Genomic DNA, 21,062 nt, shown 5'->3' on the forward strand with positions numbered 1-21,062 from the left:
AAGCCCTTTTGTGGGTTTTGACTTAAAATGACTTTTGGAAGTGGGACCCACTTTTTATCAAAATGACTTCTGATGGAAATTTTGACTGCACCGTTCAGTCTGGAATATTGAATTTGGTATGGTTGCATATCTCGTTTGCGTTCAGGGGTTCCGAACGAGATCGGAGCACCCCATCGGAGTTTTCAATTTTGGAAATTATTGCAGATTTTCTGCAATAAATTGCAGAAAATTAGCAACATTTCCCAAACTTCAAACCCTCATAACTCTCTCATCTCTCAACCGATTTGGGCTATTCAAAAGGCGAAGTTGTGAGATTATTCGAGGAAAACGTGTTGGTGAGCTCGGATAGTGATTTGGAGTCCCCGTTTGAGGTAATTTTCGAAAAATACCTGCTACCGCACCCTTTTTGTGAGCTTAATTTTGGAAATTTTTGAGACTTGTTTTCTCAGCCATTCTAGGTCCGATTTCAGTGATTTTTTAGGCTATCTTGAGTGGTTTTTCGAGGAAAACGTCGTGGTGTTTTTGCATTTCACTGTAGACCTCCAGTTTCTGGTAAATACATTGATTCAACTGCTGTCCCATTTCTAGTTTTTGAGAAAAATTGGGTTTTAGTTGCATATTGATATTGTGTTGTTCTCGAGCCTCGAATTGTGTCCCATTTTGGGCCATGAGCTGGGGGAACTGGTTAGGACCCACTTTTGGGGTTAATTATGGAATTTTCAGCGCGGGTCCCATGATTCCTGTTTTGACTCCAAAATTGACCCATCTCCATTTGTTGTGATTTTGGTGTCTAAATGATCGTAATAACGTTGTGATTCTATTTTTGATAGCGGGGCAGCATTTCGAGGACGTTCGGAAAGGAAAAGCTCCGGAGAAGTGATTTTGGAGCGCGTGTGATTGACCTACAGGTAGGCTACAGTTTCCCTTTCTTAGATTGAGCTTGAGAGTGTGAATACATGTTGATTAGTTGGGATTTGGGTTGGTAGTTATTGAATCACGTATAGGTGTTTAAAAATTATGTTTTTGGCCTATTTCGGGAATTATGGGGTAACTGTAAGCATGCTTTGTGTTATTAATGGACCCTCCTCGCTATATGGAGTGCTTGCATGCTTAATTACTGTTTATTTGAAGCATGTTTGGCCTTAGTTTAGGTTTGACTAGGGCTTGCCTTAGAAATACATGATTCGGATCCGATAGGCTTTAGTTTTGCCCCGACGTTGCTCGACCGGCTTAGATCCATGTAGACTGGTGTAGCAGACTTGAGTTTGATAGTTTGGGCCTTAGTTAGGCGATACTCTTTCTCCGACTATAGTTATCCTTATTTTCCCCGATATTACGGCTTCACGAGTTACATCGGCGACACTAGTTCTATTTCGCGATTTGAATTTGATTTTCGATTTGGTTCCAAGGACTACATTGATTGGCTAAGTATGGACGGCGTTCCACGGATATTTATGAGTGTGGATCGATTAGGACTCTTTCAGCAGCTACGTTGGCACCTTTATAGAGCATCCAGTTTATGTTCCGGCCTCTATTGCCCAGATACTTATATAGAGCATCCGGTTAGAGTTCCGGCCTCATATACTTGATACTTGTGATTGGTTACTTGGGTACTTCTGGTGAGCATCCGGTTCGAGGTCGGGCCTCCGTACTGTCAGATTCTACTAATTAAGGTTGATGCTCTGGTTCGATGTTCTTCGTTCTTGGGTTCTTTTATGCAATTCTCTTTAGTTATAGTTATTCTGTGTACTCATCGGGCTTATGGGGGTCCGTTCGCGTTTTTATTTAACTTGCGCACGAGTGTACCTTCTGGGCTTATGGGGGCCCAGTTAGGTGTAGTTAACTTATAAATTACTTTAGTTAGTTCTTTGTACACTCGTGTGCATTCCATTGTTACTTAGATTTCTGCTCTTGACCCTCGGTTTGTATTATTCCTTCTTTTCATATTGCCTTTACTTTTCAAGTTCAGTCGGCCTATGATGCCTACTGGGTACCTGCTGTTTTGGTACTCATGCTACGCTCTGCATCTATTTCGTGATGCAGGTTCGGGCACTAGTAGCCAGCGTTGATCGAGCTTGGAGTAGAATGATCTGGAGACGGGAGTGAGTACACGACGTTTTGTACTATTTCAGTCTCCATCTGTATATATAGACTTGTCTTTTACCTTTCGAGATAGTCCAGTCTCTGTTGTCCACTTTTGGGACTTGTACTCATTTTGTTAGTAGCTCTGTACTAGTGACTTCCAGGTTCTGGGAGGGATCTTTATTTGTATATATGTTTTTGGTTTGCTTCCGCCTGTTTATATTGTTATTTGCCTACTCTTGTTTAGTTTCTACCCTCAGACCCATTACTTGTTGTTCCGGGTTACGGGTTGGCTTACCTACTGGTGGGTTATAGTAGGTGTCATCATGACTTGAGAAATCGGGTCGTGACATAATATTGGGCAGGTAACCTTTAAGTCTCTTGACAATAATTTTAGCAATAATTTTGTACATTGCAGAGCATAAACTTATGGGTCGAAATTGACTAACATCACTAGGATTTTTCCCTTTAGGGATCAAAGTTATAAGAGTCTGGTTCCAAGAAGGTAGCAAATATCCTAAATTAAAAAAACTTTTTACAGCTTCACAAACATCAACAGAGAAAATATTCTAATACTTTTGAAAGAAAAAGGGTGTCATACCGTCTACTCCTAGACCTTTTAACGGATGCATATCAAAAACAACTTGTATAATTTCCTCATTTGTTACTTCTCTAGTAAGCATATCATTAATAGAAGTATCTACTAAGGTAGGAACTAGATGAAGAACGTGATCAAAGTTTGTAGGTCGAGAAGTAGTGAATAAATTTTTATAAAATCTTTCTACTTCTATTACAATATCACTATGATCCAATGTCCATCATCTAAAGTAAGCCCCTTAATATTGTTACACTTACGCTTCTGAATCGTTTTCATATGAAAAAAAAAAGTGTTTTTATCGCCTTATTGAAGCCACAAAGCTCTAGATTTTTGTTTCCAGTAGGCTTCTTCATCCTTATACGCCTATCCTAATTCCTTACAAAGCAACCTTAATTTATTAAGATCAAAATTCTAGGATCGTTTTTCAGATCATCAATTCGATTTTTAATCCCTTGAATTTTTTTCTTTGAATTTTCCTTACCCCCTCGAAGCCAAGCTAATAAAGAGATACGACAATTCTTTAGTTTAAAGGTTATTTTGGATTGTTTAGACCCTCCAACAGTGCTATTCCATGATCGAGTTATAGTCATGTTCACCTCTTCCTTTTTACTCCAACGCTTATCAAAATAGAACCTCCTCTTTTTTTCCTAAAAGTAGGCTCCGTGTTCATTAACAAAGCACTATGATCAAAAGCCTTTGTTTCTATGTTAATTATATTTGCGAGGCTGAACTCTAATCTCCAACTCGTCAAGCTTATGATTCTATCCAATCTCTCTTGTATTATGCCATCATTTTCTCTAAAGCACCACCAAGTCCACGGTTTTTCATTGAACCCTAAATCTATAGCTCCTATATCCCACAAAAAGTTTTTAAAATCCCGAAAAGAAGAGATCTCTCTTATTCTTCTTCCCGATTTTTCAGAATTATCTATAATATCATTAAAATCTCTAGCCATTACCCATAGTGAACCCCACATATTTGATTTACACAAAAGTTCTTGCAACTAAGTTCTACGAATAGCTATATCAGTACTTAAGTAAACAAAGATATATCAATATTTATAGTCATCTACCAGATCATGAATGTATGTTTCAATATAAAATGAGGTTGAGTGATATTGACATACCTAAATAACGTCATTCCAAAATAAGCATAGTCCTCCTGCTAGTTCCACCGTTATAGTGTGCACCATATTTAGTTGTCTTTGAATTCTCACTAGCATTGTTTCTCGATTCTTTGTTTCACTTAAAAAAACCATACTCAGGGAGTGGAGACACATTGTCTCCTTCAAAAAGGGAACTGTGAAGGACCCCTAGGCCTCAACAAGTCATTTCGATGTCGTTGTAGTTCTAAATGGCAGTATGCATGGTTGGTCCATAGCTAATTGATAAGATTTGCATGGTAATTGGTCCATAGCTAATTCATAAGATTTTTTTTTTGAATCTATACATTTCAATTGCATCTAAATCTTGAAGGACCTCCTTGTAGTTCATATGTCCTTTTCTTGAATTATTCTAGTATACAACATTTAATAAATAAACAAAATAAAAGTCCTTTCGATATCGATGGTTGTATGCATGGCTGTTCCATAGCTAATACGATTTTTTTTTGTTATTCATCACTAATTATTGCTAAGTTTGAAAACTTTATGTCCTATGAATCTACACCTTTCAATTACATTTCAAAACATTTTTGATATACCCCACTCTGAAACTCATCCCAAAAAAATCTTTTTATTTTTATAGTTCATAAATTTTATATTTGTTAGTACTACAACTATTCTGAAAAGTTACTGTAAATATCTTGAATTAGAAAAGAAAAGCTTGTGCACCATACTGGAGTCTGGAATAAAAAGTTACTTTTTATTTAAAAATTGGGCAATGCCCAAAAATGTTATTATTAAAGCAAATGTTAAATCATACCACTAGAAAAAGGAAAAAATAATTTATTATATTAATGTTAGATCACTCATAATGTATTTGGCCAAATAAGCACTACAAATTATTTTATTCATACGAAAAGTTACTTTTCACTTTTCTTTTCAAAAGTTAGATCCATCGATTCAGATCTCAGGATCGTTTGGTAGCTGAATAAAAAAAGTCATTCATATTTATATAACTTATACGACGTTTGGTAGGCATAAATAATAGAAAATTAATATTATGTTTGATTGATAACTTAGAAATTCGCATAATTAATATATGTATAAGTTATGAAGGAATCTATGTATTATATTATACATGATATAAGATGGAATAACAAATACGTGAATAATCAATTCCTACATAACTAATACTTGTATAAAATAATATAGACATTCACCCATTTGTAATTAGCTACCAAACAATCCTTTACAAATGATTTTTTTTTTTTAAATAACTAACTTGTTTCCATTAATAACTCGTAAAGCAATACATAGCAGCCAACATCCATAGTTAGCTATATCTTGAATACTGAATAGACACTACTCCCACTCTCCTCTACACGCTATACACATAAAACCTCGCCTCCACTCTTACACCAACCAAAACTGAACTAAAAGCCTAGTCTTAGAGGAAGCTCTAACATTACAAATAAAAGCAATAATTCTAGTAATCCTATTTACTCCATTTTTCTTCTGCTCAAACACTCTTTGATTCCTTTAATTTCAATCCATAATGCATAGACTAATTCAGCATATACCATTCTGAAAATCTGAGCCCGTAGAGTCTTCCTCTTTGCATTCTTCAGAACCCATTTAGTGGGAAGCTTAGCTTACAGCTGCAACCATAAAATAAACACAACCTTTGGTCTAGCAGTAGTATTGAACATTAGGCACTTCCAGGGAAGATGCCTAATGTAAAAATGGGGTTCCTTTTAAGAGATTTCTTTTTAAATCTCTTATTTGTAAAAATAAATATTTCTTATAAAAAAAGAACATTATGTTGTCTCAAAAAATAATATCACACCCCTCCATAACATGCTCGGAAAAAGCTTAAATATGTCATCGAACTTAAATATTTGGTTTATTTATGTCATTTTCTTTTGAAAAAAGGCTCATCCATGCCATTATTTGCTAAAAATTTTCTAATTACTTTTTTTAAAAACTACACATAATTTTTTTTAAAATTATTTAAAATGATGAAAGAAAAAAATTGAAAAATTTTAGAAATTATAATAAATATTTTACAAAAAAAAAATGAAAATAACTATATATAAATATAAAATAACTAATTATAAAATTACTAATTAAAAAAAAAAACATACATAGCTGTTCTGCCCATGTGAGCGCTCAGTACAACACCTTCTTGAACTCATATTTCACTAAAACTTATCTTCGTTGCTTTCGGTCTTCCTTCCTTCTTCTTTCATGATCAATCTAACTATTAAAGTTTTAATGTTTACTAAATTTAAAGATTTTACATACCGTAAATGTATATCAAAAGAAAATATTGAGAGAATTTCTATTTAAAATTTGAGATTATTAAAAGTGATTTTGAATTGATCGATATTGAATAGTTATGTATATATACTTCATATACAATTAAGCTATATTCGATTTTTTGAGTGTATTATAATGTATAGTTAGTGTTACCTCATGCATAAGTAAGCTATATTACAAAGTTAAGGTATAATTTCTATGACTTTTCGCAAGTTATATTGTATAATCAGTGTATACTTCTTGTGACTTTTAACTATTTTTTTATGGAAATAAAACACAATTATATTTGTTATAAACTAATTATTTTACTGCATAAATAGTTGAAACTAGCCCTAAACTAAATAGATTATGAATTTGGCAACAAGCGAAAACCCACCCAAAATCATAAATTTTAAATTTTAAATTTGGGATAAGGCACAAGTATCCCCTAGACTAAGACTAAATTATGGTCCTATTACCCCTGAATTCTTTTTTTTTATATATAATTTTGTACATCTTTTGACTTATGTAGCACACTCTGTGATTCCACGTAGTTAAGGCGCGTTGGAGATGTTTGGATGCCGTAAGCTAAAAAGGTTTACAAAAAAATTTAGTTCAAATGTAATTGGACCTTAATTTGTTTAAAGTGTGTCTTTGAGATTTCGATCACAGTCTATGAAGGTACTTATGTCTTATGCTTTATCTCCGCATTAACTAGTAACAAGAGTATATTTTGTTAATTTGGTGTACGTAGGTGGAACTATAATTATCAATCGAAGTACCTTTACAAATCATAATTAATTTTCAATTTTAAGATGCAATAAATTGACAGTATCTTCTCGATTTACTACTCGTATTTCTTGTTACAAATTAATATAACAAGAACTTTTTCAGTATTGCTTCTTGTTAACAGCATCATTAAATTAATTAAATAGCAGAACAAAAAAAAAAAAAGAACTAAGGAAACTGAGATTTGAAGAAGATTAGATCATTTTACAAAAAAATAAAAATGCATGAGCATGCGGTATAATTAATGTTGTTTGATTGACAAATTAAAAATTAAAGGATGATCTTATTTATGTTATTTAATTTTCTATGTTGTTTTTATCACTTGTTTATTAGTAGTTGAGGAGTTTATATTATCTTGACTCTTGAGTCAATCATTGTCTTAAAATTTTGAGTTGGATACTTAAAATCACAATCAAATATTAATATCTACAATCACTACAAAAAAAATTAAAATTAGTTATTAATTTTGTCATTAATCCGTCGCTTTATGTATACTACTCACCTTGATGTGTTACTTTATTATTATCTTCACAAATTGATGTTAAAGTCAAGTAATAAAGTCTATGTCCAATTACTTGACTTCATCAAGCATTCTTCTTTCTTAATCAGATGTCTTAGATTCGAGATTTTGATATAAAAAACAATATTGTTATAAGGGAGCATTTTCCCTTTAAATTGGCCTTACACGACACAATTTAGGATTAGTCGTGAAGCTCTTTCCTCTTAAATTGATCTTACATGGTTACCCTAATGTGAATACCTGATGTAAAATTTTAAAAAACCTTATGTAATCTCATGATATTTCGATAGAGGTAAATTTAAAATTTAAACTTGACGAATGCAACCTTTAAGATTCATAATAATGAACTTGTCAACACTTGAAAGAGTATAACGAAAATTAAGATGGGGCAGGATATTGAGCCACATGAGCTTGGGCGTAGAGATGGAACTGGATATTGGGCCTTAACTTTTGAAGCCCAACATGAGCTGGTAAGTTAGATATTGAATTTGATATCAAAATTGAAATCGAAATTTTTGATATTCTGGTTCCAACATAATAGTATTTGTTATATATTTTAAAATATTTTGATATTCAATATTTTTAATTAATATTGAAATCAATGTTTCTTTAGAATACAATTTGAATATTTATGATATTTGATATGCATTTAAAAATATTAAATATAGTAGCAAAGCATAAAATCATATGTTTTATTGTAGGGAAAATTATATATAATAGCAAACTATTAATTCAAATTAAATGCTATAAATATACTTTGATTTAATTGTATCCTATAGCAAACTATTGCTATTTTTGCCACTCTCTCTGGTGAAATCTCGCTCACCACTCTCGTTTGGTGGCAGTCTCGCTCGCCTCTCTCGCTTTTATACAAACACAAACGCATTTTATGCGTTTGTGTTTGTATAAAGCGAGAGGAAATTGTATATATACATATATTTTCGTTCCCCTCTCCCAGATCTCGCTCGTCACTCTCCCAAATCTCGCTCGCCACCCTCGCCTCTCTCGCTTATACAAACAGAAACGAAATGTATAAATTGCGCTTCTGTTTGTATAAAGCGAGAGAAAATTGTATATACACATGCAAATACATATATCTTCGTTCTATACACTTATAATTATACAATACAAATATTTCTCTTCCCAGTTTTCTTTTGCCTTTCTCTCTTTCCCGTTTTATACATACACAGATTATACAATTGATCTTTTGTATACAACTGCTTTCTTTTGTATATGTATAGCGAATTATACAACTGCTTTCTTTGTATATGTATATCGAATTATACAACTGTTTTTTTTGTATATGTATAGCGAATTATACATATATATGTTTGTTATGGAGCGTAATTATGCAAACTTTGCTATAGCATACAAATATGAATTTTGTGTTTGATATATGTAAAAGTTGCTCATTATTGTAATACTAACAAATTTATTTATTTGTATTGTCCCCATACGGAATTGTGAGAGGTTGAGTATGCATGATTTTAGGAGAGATAGAGATATATCGAAAAAGTATTAGAAGAGGTGATTAGACAGAACAAGATGAAAATCCAGCTTATCCCAAACCTTAGATAGGAGGTTTTGGAGGACACAAATTAGAGAGAATGTTAGTCAGATAATTAAGTGTAGTCTCGCTTATCATTTTGTATTATTAGTCGAACTATTTATTCTTGCAATTTCTTGTCATTTGAGTTTAGTTTTTATAGATATAATTATAATGATAGAGGTGGTACGTGTGGTAGTGACTAACTGTAGTGATTGATAGTGATAGTGGACATTGTTAATCACGGTAATAGTGATAGTTAGGAGCGTTCACGGTTTAGGTAAAAACTAATTCAAACTATAAAAACTATGATTTTTATTTGGTTTGATTTTACATGTTTAAAATTCGACAATTATAGACAACTTTTTATGCAGAAAAATGCAGCAATCAAATGAAAAAAAGTAAGATATATATTTATTTTTTTATAGCAATATCGATAGCTTATGCATTATCCGATAAATCTATATTGTTCAAGTACACTGACTTAGCTAACAATATAATCACAAAGTAAAACACAGAAAAATGCAGCAATCAAATGAAAAAAAGTAAGATATGATGCATATATATTTTTTTTATAGCAATATCGATAACTTATGCATTATCCGATAAATCTATATAGTACATTGACTTAGCTAACAATATAATCACAAAGTTAAACGTAATTACAGTTCATATATAAAAATTATAAAATCCAAAATGACATGAAGACAATTCATATACTTTGAATTAATTGTAGTCTTTTTCTCTCTCTTTTGAATGAATCGTTTATCTTATTATTATGTATGATTAATTACTGAATGAACCAAATCAACTCAAAATTGATAACAATAAAATCGATAAACATATACTCTCTCAATTTCATATTAATTGAATTTGGGTGACAATGCACACATATCAATAAAACCATTTTAGAACATAATTTTTACTATTACCATTTATGAAATTATAAAGTAAGGACTCTCTCTGTCCCAATTTATGTGACACTTTTTATTTTTTGAGAGTCAAACAATTTAAGTTTGATTGAGAATTTTCACATGAAATTTTCAATTTTTTGAAATGAAATTTATATACTTGTAAACGATGTAAAAAGTACTATAAGTCACAACAATTGATAATTCAAAATGTTTAAAAAATCTATGAAAAATTTACGGTCAAAGTTAGACTTGTTTAAATCTCGAAATTTGAAAAATGTCACATAAAATAAGACGGAGAATACTATATTTCATTTGGTTCGATTTTAATTTTGACGGATAACCCATCGATCCGACCCGAATACCCTACTCGCATGATTTTTCCATGTTATAATTGTTTTAGGTGATCGATCCTCCATAAACCCTAAACCCTAATTTTTTGCTCCTCTGTCTGTCTTCCCCTCTTCTGTACCTCTCTCGGCTCAGCAATGGCAATGGGGGAGTTGAAAATCTCAGAGATGCGTGACCTAACCCGTATAGAACGCATAGGGGCACACTCTCATATCAGAGGTCTCGGCCTCGATTCTTCACTCGAACCTCGATTAAGCTCTGAAGGTATGGTAGGTCAAATTCCAGCTCGAAAAGCTGCCGGAATCATGGTTAAAATGGTTCAACAAGGTAAAATTGCGGGTCGTGCACTGCTCCTTGCGGGTCAACCCGGAACTGGGAAGACAGCTATAGCTATGGGTATGGCTAAATCGTTAGGGCAAGAAACCCCTTTTGCTATGCTTGCTGGTAGCGAACTTTATTCACTTGATATGTCGAAAACTGAAGCGTTAATGCAGGCTTTTCGTAAAGCAATTGGTGTGAGAATTAAAGAAGAAGCTGAAGTTATTGAAGGTGAAGTTGTGGAAGTACAGATTGATAGGCCGGCGGTGGCTGGAGCTGCGTCGAAAACGGGGAAATTGACGTTGAAGACTACTGATATGGAGACAGTTTATGATTTGGGGGCGAAGATGATTGAGGCTTTAGGGAAGGAGAAAGTACAGAGTGGGGATGTTATTGCTATTGACAAGGCTTCTGGGAAGATTACGAAGTTGGGGAGGTCGTTTGCGAGGTCGAGGGATTATGATGCTATGGGACCTCAGACTAAGTTTGTACAATGTCCTGAAGGGGAGCTGCAGAAGCGCAAGGAGATTGTACATTGCGTTACCCTTCATGAAATTGATGTCATAAATAGCAGGTACTAATTTGCTACTGATGTTATTTGTTTATGGAAAGAAATGAGTTTTTTGATTCCTTGTAGCTCGATTATCATATTGTTTTGTTATAGTTTTTGTTCTGCTAATACTATAGGTTGTTTTGTTATTATCTGTTGATTCTTGTATTTTCGTTACTTTTTTTCTGGACTGCTTTGGGCTGTTTTTCCTTGAGCTGACGGGATTACACTGGGTGTGCTGTTGGAAAGGAATGATTTTGATTTATCTATGATTGCTTACTTAATTGTTCCTATCTGCATTACCTTCCCATAGGAAATTGTTCTTTAATAGGAATAAGAGTAAGTGTCAACTGCTTCTCTGTGCTGTTTTGTTGTTTTGGGTTGATTCTTGTATTTCTGTTACTTCTATTTCTGTACTGCTTTGGAGTGCTTTTCCTTGAGCCGAGGGTCTACGGAAACAGTCTCCCTACCTGTGAGGTAGGTGTAAGGTTTGTGTACACTCTACCCTCCCCAACCCCACATTGTGGGGACTACACTGGGTATGTTGTTGTTGGAATCGCAAGTGTTCTGTCAAAAGGGTTTTAGAAGTCAAGCGCAGCATTACATCCCAAATATTATTCTTCCATTCATCTCCTATAAGATACTTTTTGCTAAGTTAGCTATTTATGTTATCATATAACATCTTGCTAGTAATGCATGGGGATACAATGAGTATTCATTTAGTAGCTTTTCTTGGTGATCATTTGACAGGATTGACTTCAAAAAAGACATTCACGTTTGTAGTAAAATGTTTCCAAAGGAATGAATGAGGTGTGTTTTGAATAGGAACTGATATGACTACTTCTTTCTTGCTAATCGCTTCACTCTTGGTGAACTGTGTTTTAACCTCTCTTTTCTGCATTATGTTTGGTTGAATTTTTGTATTTTATGGTGTTTAATTTTTGCCTCATAGGGAATGGACTTCAACATTTGAATAGGACACTGATCTTTCTGTGTGCTAAGATGGATAAACTACTTTTAACAAATATTTATGTTTGTCACTAGTCTTAGATTTTGTATCTTCCTCTTTCCTTTGCCTTTTCTTCGCTTCAATTTAAATTAGTGATGCTACTTGCCATCCGCAGTTGCATGTCTTTTCTATTTAGTGTATTTGCAAAACTTTTAAGTTTCATGCTTTGAGTTTCAGAGTTGCCTCTGAAAACATCTGACATCTTTAAAGAATCTCCTTGTTTCCTACTTCACTAGATTAAATATGTTAATCAGCTCATCTCAATTTCAGAACACAGGGATTTTTAGCACTGTTTACGGGTGATACTGGTGAGATTCGTGCTGAAGTGAGAGAACAAATAGATACCAAGGTTGCAGAGTGGAGGGAGGAAGGAAAGGCAGAGATTGTGCCTGGTGTCCTCTTCATTGACGAAGTACATATGCTTGACATTGAGTGTTTCTCTTTCCTAAACCGAGCTCTGGAGAATGACATGGCACCTATATTGGTTGTTGCTACAAATAGAGGCATTACTACAATCCGGGGAACAAACTACAGATCCCCACATGGGATTCCAATTGACTTTCTTGATCGCCTGCTCATCATCTCTACGCAACCTTACAAAGAGGAAGAAATTCGCAACATCCTGGACATCAGATGCCAAGAGGAGGATGTAGAAATGTCTGACGATGCAAAAGTTTTATTGACCAAGATAGGGGTGAATACTTCTTTGAGATACGCCATCCACCTTATCACTTCTGCAGCATTGGCCTGCCAAAAGCGAAAAGGGAAGGCTGTTGAAGTGGAAGATATTACTCGAGTCTATAATCTGTTTTATGATGTGAAGAGATCCACACAGTACTTGATGGAGTATCAGAGCCAGTATATGTTTAACGAAGTGTCAGCAGGAGAGGCCGAAGAAGATGAAACTGCTGCAATGGTGTCCTAAAAGCTTCTCGACTTGGGATTCAGGAGATCGCAACTTAGCTTTGGCCAAGTATTTAGTTACCTGGTTCTTGTTTGATGATTTCTTCTGTTTCATTTATGTTTTCTGACCTTTGTGTTACTTGAATATAGTCCCCTCCCCCCGGTTTCTTTTTCTCATTTACTTATCAGTAAAAAAGGAAGTGCATCAGCTTCTATTTTTCTGTATATTTTTTCCTGAAGGCGTATGCTAGTTATGTGAGCTAGAACATTAGACGCGTCGATGATACACAATTAGGCGAGCTTTGGATTTCTGGGGAAAATTTGGTGATTGAATTTCTATTTGAATACGAGATAAGGTATGTGAGAGAGGGGTTAGGAACTTAGGATGGAGAGGAAGAGGCGTGATGAAAGGGAAGGATATAGGATAATGAGGTAGCTTATCAAAGGAATTTGTTTACCTGGGTCCCCAAATGTTTTCAGATGGGAAGGGTTGGAGGGAGAAAGGCAAACAAGATAGAATAATTTTTCAGGTACTCAGTAAGTCCAGGTGTGGGTGTGGTAGTCTTTGGAAATGGATGAGGAGAGAGTGCATTTCAAATGCAAGTCCAGCGGGACTGGATTTTGACTTAATAGTGACAGGTTGGAGAAGACAAACAAGAGACACAGAAGTGTATGCTTATCATCAATCCTCTCCTCGTGGGGATGGTTTGGTGATGGTAAAGTGGCAACGAAGAGAGAGCAAGAGAGAAGAGGTTCAGATGGGAGGTGGGTGGCTGGAGAGGGTACTCTAAGCTGATAAAAACAGGCTGGAGACTGTAGAGTGGGGTGAATAAAGCTATTGGGAAGACTAGTTTTGAGGCATGAAATAAGAATTAAAAGATGTAATTCTGTTGTCTTCGAAGAACATACTAAAACTTGTGTACTAGAAAAACGCATTTGCTATTTTGTGATGAAACATGGAGCCTGAGGTTCTTGTGGAACAGAGAAATAATGCGTTTTGGATTCAATTTGGCTTAGCATCTTGTATATGGGTTCATAATTCTGACATTAGTTCCTGCAATTAACATTGGCTCATGATCTGAACTATACCTTAGGGAGAAAATTGTATACCATCTTGTTATTCAACTTGAAGCACTATTGTTGAGCAGTGAGTTTTGCATACCCACGGGTTACTCTAGTTGATCGCAAGGTGTTCCCATTTTAATCTAGTGCTCAACTTTTCATCCTTTTTTATCTCCATTGATGATGTTATACTGCCAACTGCTGAATTTGTTATTTTTCTCTCATCAAATTAGTGTGATAGTATTTGTTATTTCAGCATATGGTATATGTTGTATAAGTGTAGGTTTTCATTGGTGACTGGTGGTGAAAGAAAACAAATACAAGTGTGAGAATATCTAATTTCAAACCGACTGTTGAATCAAATCCTTCATACTCTTATTATTGAAAAGATACTTGACAACATGAAGCATGTCTTGATGTCTAAACTCTAAAATCCATTGAAACATTTCTCTCCTTTTTCAGAGATCTTTTTGGAAGTAAAAAATGGAAATGTTGTCAAATGATGCATATAGTTCAAAAGAAAATGTAAACCACACCAAGGGTGTGGCCTAGTGGTCAACAAAGTGGGTTGAGAAGAGGTTTCGGGTTAAAATCCTAGTAGAGACAAAACACTATGTTATTTTTTTCTCATCAGTTCTAGCCTTGGTGGACAGGGATAGCTGGTAGCTATTGTTGTTGCTGATGGGACATAGCAGGTATCTTGTGGAGTTAGTCGAGTTGCGTGCAAACTGGCTCAGACACCACAATTATCAAAAAAGAAAAAGATTACTTGTCTTGTTTTGGCTCTGTTGTGCCAAATTTTTGTTTCTATTATTCTTTTTCATTTAACTATAATACTAAAGAACTGGATCGTTGTACATCATATAGACCTATGCAAGAAACATTTCCATTTAGAACAATATCTTCTCCTTCCATTTGTGCCATCTGTGTAAAAAAGAGATTAAAACTATATTTTGTCTACTGTTTTGGACGACATAACTGATCACCAAGCTTACTTTGCATGATGCAGATACGGAGAAGAAGGCTTCTTTGAATAGCGATGATGGATGTGCGTGTTTTCAATACTGACAAACTGGCCTTCAATGGTGTTGATCGATCCCCAATTAGAAATGAATTCGGTGTTTCTCTATGCCTTTGTTGAAGCTAACTAACATTGTTCATGAGCTACGTGTTCTTCTCATTCTGCTTCGTGTTTTGGGGGTGAGAGGGCGTTATTTTAGTTTGTGAATTGGCTGCCTGTTTTTTATGTGTGATAACCAAGTTTCTGGAGCTGCTATATATGTTCATGGTTCTTGGTCAATTGCATTGATTTGGAACAATGCATTTTTGTCATCTTAATTTTGGTGAATGTTCTCTTTTCCCTTTTGTTTGTGAATTGAGTTTGCTGGTTTCTACCTATGTTGCTCGAACTCTATAAAAATGTTGCCCTACTTGTATCAGATCAGGGAAAAATGTGTATGATTTAGGACATATAGTCCAATTTTAAATGTGACATTGTTTAAAAAACTATTCAAGGGACAAAGTATGTCTTATAAAGCATCAAGTTTAGTGTATGAACTTTTCAAGGTATAATGTTCTAAAATTGAACTTACGCTCTATAATGTTCCGCGTCTTTTTTAGTACTTGACAGTCTTGGTGGACAAATATTTAAGTCTACAAATTTGAGTGACAAAAATTAAAGATAGCCTCAAAATAGTTGCATTCTTGCAAATGACAAATTGGGGATTTTTACATTATAAAAAGCAGTCAACAAAGCCTACAACAAAAAAACAACTCTAATTTAATTTTCTTTTTTGGTAAATCTCAGCAAAATATAATCACTATATATATTATAAGTTGATTATATATTAGCAATACACTTATTATATAGTGAATATGCATCGACTATGACTTATGAACGATGACGTATAGGCGGCTAAAATCACAAGATATTGTCATATGTTGAATGTATGGTTTTAGTAGTCCAATTAAAAGCAATGAAAACAATTGGATGTGTCAATTCCCATGCTTTAGAAAAAGAAAAATCTTAGCTTTATTTTGCTCTATCATATGATGTATGATATATCAACTTTTTTCAATTTAGGCAAAGATAAGATATAATGATAAGAGGTAAAAGATAAAATATAATGATTATATTTCTATATAACCTATTGAAGAGGTAAAGGGTAAGGATTATCTACTTATATGCATTGCGGCACACATATACTCCTTCGTCTTAAATTACTTATCACGTTTTGATTTTTAGATTTAAACTATATGAACTTATTGGCCATATAATTTATGAAATTTTTTATTTTATATTTCCTTAGTCACACTTGATGTAATATGTATTCTCATTTTAATTATAATCACTTCATTATTTATGTCATTTGATATGATATATCAACTTTTTTTTTTCATTTAGGCAAAGATAAAAGGTAAAGGCTAAAGATTGTAGTCCCAAATAGGCTAGCCTAATATCACCACTTATATGTACATGCACATATAGTATCTTTTATCACTAAAATAATCTTCTTTTATAGTCTATTCTAACTGTTAAATTATGAGATATTTTATTCATGTGGATAATGAAGGTAGAATTTTAATTTTACGAGTTTTAAATTTTAAAAAATAGTGATTTTAAGTGGTAATAACTTGGTTCTATGTATAAATAGATTTTGAGTTTAACTTAGTCGTAAAAGCTAATTCAATAGGTGAAGATTGTCCAAATTATTTTAAAGAGACCACTCATTCCTTAAAGAACCGATGCCAGACTCTTCACCCTCTCCCAATATCACGTTCAAGGATTGAATTGGGTGCATGCACAGTTTACTACGAGGATTCAATGTCGAAAATAAGAATTGAGATGATCATGCTCTGATACCATGTAAAGAAATGAATCTTTGGCTTAATTCAACATCAAAAGTTAGCTTAACTCAACTTCAAATGCATCTTGAAAGGAAGATTATCGAAGACCATATAAGTGTTAGAAATATTATAATTATTTCAAAAGATTTAATTACTTTGAGCCAAAGTGAAACATTTAACATGTGATCTTTTTACTACTTTGTCATCCAACTTGGTGACCAAGTATTGCTCTACTTGGCGTTAAAGTATTGATTTACTTGGTGACCAAGTATTCTTGGTACCAACGTAATCTCCTTATCTTCTCTATATAAAGACCTAATATGACATTATCAAAGGATGAACTAAGTGAGAACAAATTACCAAAGAAAAATAGAAAACACTTTTCTTTCAAACACTTTCTTTCAATTGTCTTGCTGGTTTTGTAGTATTTATATTTTGTTGATTCTTTTATCCTCTAATTAGTTAGAGAAGGCTTGTTTAATCCTGGGGAAAAATTTCACACTACTGAAATAGTTCCTTACGACAGTGCCTAGCACGACTCAAGTATTATATATATATATAACTTAAGAATATTATTATAGTAGTTTTTATCTTAATTGTCATATAATTATTTTGATATTATAATTTCCCCATCTATATATTTTCCAACAATAAGAAGATCACTCTTTCCATATACCACCGATATAAAACTTCTTCACACCTCACCTCACCTCACGCTCAAGCAGTGGCGGATCCACCTTACTATTAGGGGGTTCATCCGGACCCCCCTTCGACGAAAAATTATATAATATATATATGGTTAAAATAACTTTTTTAGGTATATATAGTAGATGTCGAATCCCCTTCGGCTACTTCATGTGTCTATTGTTTCAGATTTTGAATCCCATTAATGAAAATCCTGGCTCCGCCACTGCGCTCAAGGCTGAACATCTAGAGTGTGGATAATATAACACGGGGGCCCATCATCGGATAACAAGAATTGAGAGGCATGAGTTTTCCTTCGATACCATAAAAAAATGAATTTTGGGCCTAAATCAATTCCTAAAAGCTAGCCAGAGATTGAAATTACCCAAATCATATTAAAGAGATCATTCACTTTAAAGGACTGATATTAGACTTTTCACATTTTAAATTTAATATTTTTACGTATTTAATATTTTTTTAACACAAATGTATTATTTGGTGAATAAACTATACTACATAACTTAGGTTAAATAACTCTTTTTTACTAGTTGATAGACAAGTGGATCCATTTGGTCCTACTTGCTTACTTTAATACAAAATAAAAAATTGCAAGTCTCAAGTTCAACTCTTCTAATTTAAGATATTTATTAAAAGATTTTCTTTTTTTAAAAGCAAAAAAAGAGAGTGAAAAGATGGTATAATATATATATATATATATATATATATATATATATATATATATGCTCAAATTCTTACTTCTCTCTTAGTAGATTTTTCACATGTTCTTGTTTATTTGCTTTATATAATTATCCTAATTAGGAAACAAATAAACTTGAAATATTTTTTTTTCAATCTAATGTTTTGAAGCAAGAAAGGAGGACCCATAAATCNGCGATTTTCCTCTGACAAAAGGATGAAATAGCAGAGATTTCGTGTAAATTTTTTTAAAATTTTTTTTTTATTAAAAATCGCTGCCACAGCAGCGATTTTGTAAAAAAAATATATATATATATATTAAAAATCGCTGCCACAGCAGCGATTTTGTTAAAAAAAAAAAAATTTCTAATTAAAAATCGCTGCGATTTTGTAATTTTTTTTAATTAAAGATTGTTGCTTTTTCTTTAAAAAAACTAAAACGGCACATCAAAAAAAAATTTAACCAAAAGGGCTTCTGACAAAACAAAAATAAAAATCGCTGCATATTTTCTCAAAAAAAAAATAACTTTTTTTCTTCAAAATCGCTGGTATAGCAGCGAATTTGGTTAAGAATTTAATTTAATTTTTTTTTAAATTTAATATTCTTTTATTATTATTTATGATATATAATTCAATTTTCCTCATGCTTCAACAATTTTATTGAGTATACTGTCGTTTTGTTTATCATTTTTATATTATTAATAAGTAATAATAGGCATGAAAATAATAGCACTCGGCATGAAAAACGCTGCCCCTGCAGCGATGTGTAAGGAAAAAAAAAATTCTGACTTAAAATCGCTGCCACAACAAAATTTTTTTTTTTTTTTTTACAATGGCAGCGATTTTTAATAATAATAATAAAAACAAAATTTAACAAAATCGCTGCTGTGGCAGCGATTTTTAATAAATTTTTTTTTTTTTTTTTTTTTTACAAAATTGCTGCTGTGGCAGCGATTTTTAATTAAAAAAAATTTAAAAAAAAATTTACACGAAATCTCTGCTATTTCGTCCTTTTGTCAGAGGAAAATCGCTGCTGATGCAGCGATTTTGCCCTTTTGGCTAGAATAAAAAGTGATGTACCCTTTTGGAATTTTTGACAATTTTTTTTACCCTTTAGGCTCCGGACTCTGTTCTTGTTTATTTGCTTTATATAATTATCCTAATTAGGAAACAAATAAACTTGAAATATTTTTTTTTCAATCTAATGTTTTGAAGCAAGAAAGGAGGACCCATAAATCTACTTGTCAAGTAACAAGTGAACCCCACATGAGTTGTGTTGGTTATCTCTGGTAAGGAGCCCAGTATTTATTTTGACAGAATTTAATAATTTTAGTTTAAATATTATATTTATTTATTTTAAAATTATTTAATTGAAATCAATTCATCGTTCTTTAGAAAAATAAAAATTCATATAATTTTTTTTATTTAGATAAAAGGTCATGAAGGACACAAATTAGAATAAAAGCTTAGTAGATAATAACATGTTATCTTGTTTATTCTTTTATATTTGTAGTTGTAGTATTTCTTTTGTAATTTTTGGCCGTTCCATTTTTGTTACCATCAATTTTTTTTTGTCCTTTGTATAGAATGTTTTATCGTGTTGCTTTCTATAATATCTTATTGTGATTTCTTTACTTTCATTATTTTCTTTTTCTTATCTATTTCGATATGTTTTTTTCTTGAGTAGATAATCTATCGAAAATTATAAAATTACACTAGATATGTTGTTATTGTTGTTACATTGTTACTTTGAGGTGGAACATAATGTTGAATTGTTCTATAATTAGAGGTCTCGAGTTCGGACCTTGAATATGAATTTATTTTTGTTAAAAAGTGATTATGCTCTATGATAAATATTTCACCACAAATTTGAATTAAATTGGATTTCAAAAAGAATACCAAACACTGAATGCAAAACAAAAAAAAAATACAATTGAATTGATACAAGGTCAAAATACAATTTCCTATTGTTTTTTCAATCAATATTAAGACTTGACTAAATTTAAATTTATCGAAAACTACCACACTAAAAATAAAATGTTCTCTAACATAAACAACTCTAGCATTATCTCTTTTTTATCTTATCTAACTCAAGAGGTACTTTCATATAAATAATAAATTAGTTATTTCATATAAATGGAATAAATAGTGGGATAACTAATCCCACAAAATATTTAGAATGGTTGTGTTGGTGATAAACACCTGCCTCCATGTTGGACAATAGATGTAAAAATCAATTAATAGGCTCATTTGGCATGATGCATTAGAAATAATTAATTCGGAGATTAATTTTAAGATGAATTTATCTTATATTTGATTCAAATAAAATTATGAAATAACATATCTCAAAATTATAACATTATTTTATCCCACATTATGAATAAAATAATAATCTCATAATTAATTTCGAGATAATTAATTCCCAAACCAAACGAACCCTTAAAGAAATTATTTGACATGACATCATTTTCACTCTTCAAAAGATTAGACATTTCTCATAATCATACTCTTATCACATCGTACAACTCACACCATTTAAAAATTCAACTTTATACTACCAAAAGGTAGTGTGAAATAGTGAAAACTCATTATTCTTAATTATGTCTAGTTCAAGTCTTGAAAATAAGATTATTATTAATAGCGAGTGTAAACTTTTTCAACTGATTTTCTACAATATGACTAGACCAACGGAAACATAGGAGGAAAAAAAAGGAATTTACACTTTTTTTTAAGATCATAGTGATTAATTGCTCTTCAATTCAGTAAAATAAAAGGCTTTAATAAAAAAAGTTGAAT

At 32.5% G+C, this 21,062-nt stretch overlaps 2 protein-coding genes across 5 annotated transcripts in view; both read left to right on the plus strand.

Annotated features, from left to right (window-relative positions):
* LOC125858581 (HMG1/2-like protein) overlaps nucleotides 1-21,062 on the plus strand; it is a 377,596-nt gene that overhangs the window by 225,740 nt on the left and 130,794 nt on the right. The window lies entirely within an intron of this gene.
* Nucleotides 10,275-15,350, plus strand: LOC125858552 (uncharacterized). 2 transcript variants are annotated; one of them, XM_049538359.1, is made up of 3 exons: nucleotides 10,275-11,089; nucleotides 12,345-13,047; nucleotides 15,049-15,350. In XM_049538359.1, the coding sequence occupies exons 1-2, from the start codon at nucleotides 10,335-10,337 to the stop codon at nucleotides 12,997-12,999; spliced, it is 1,410 nt and encodes a 469-aa protein (XP_049394316.1). In that variant the 5' UTR covers nucleotides 10,275-10,334; the 3' UTR covers nucleotides 13,000-13,047; nucleotides 15,049-15,350. The 2 variants fall into 2 exon arrangements, with proteins under 2 accessions (XP_049394316.1, XP_049394315.1); XM_049538358.1 differs by lacking the exon at nucleotides 15,049-15,350 and having other exon boundaries at nucleotides 12,345-13,150.

The sequence above is a fragment of the Solanum stenotomum genome, chromosome 3, assembly GCF_019186545.1.
Source record: "Solanum stenotomum isolate F172 chromosome 3, ASM1918654v1, whole genome shotgun sequence".
Lineage (NCBI taxonomy): Eukaryota > Viridiplantae > Streptophyta > Magnoliopsida > Solanales > Solanaceae > Solanum > Solanum stenotomum.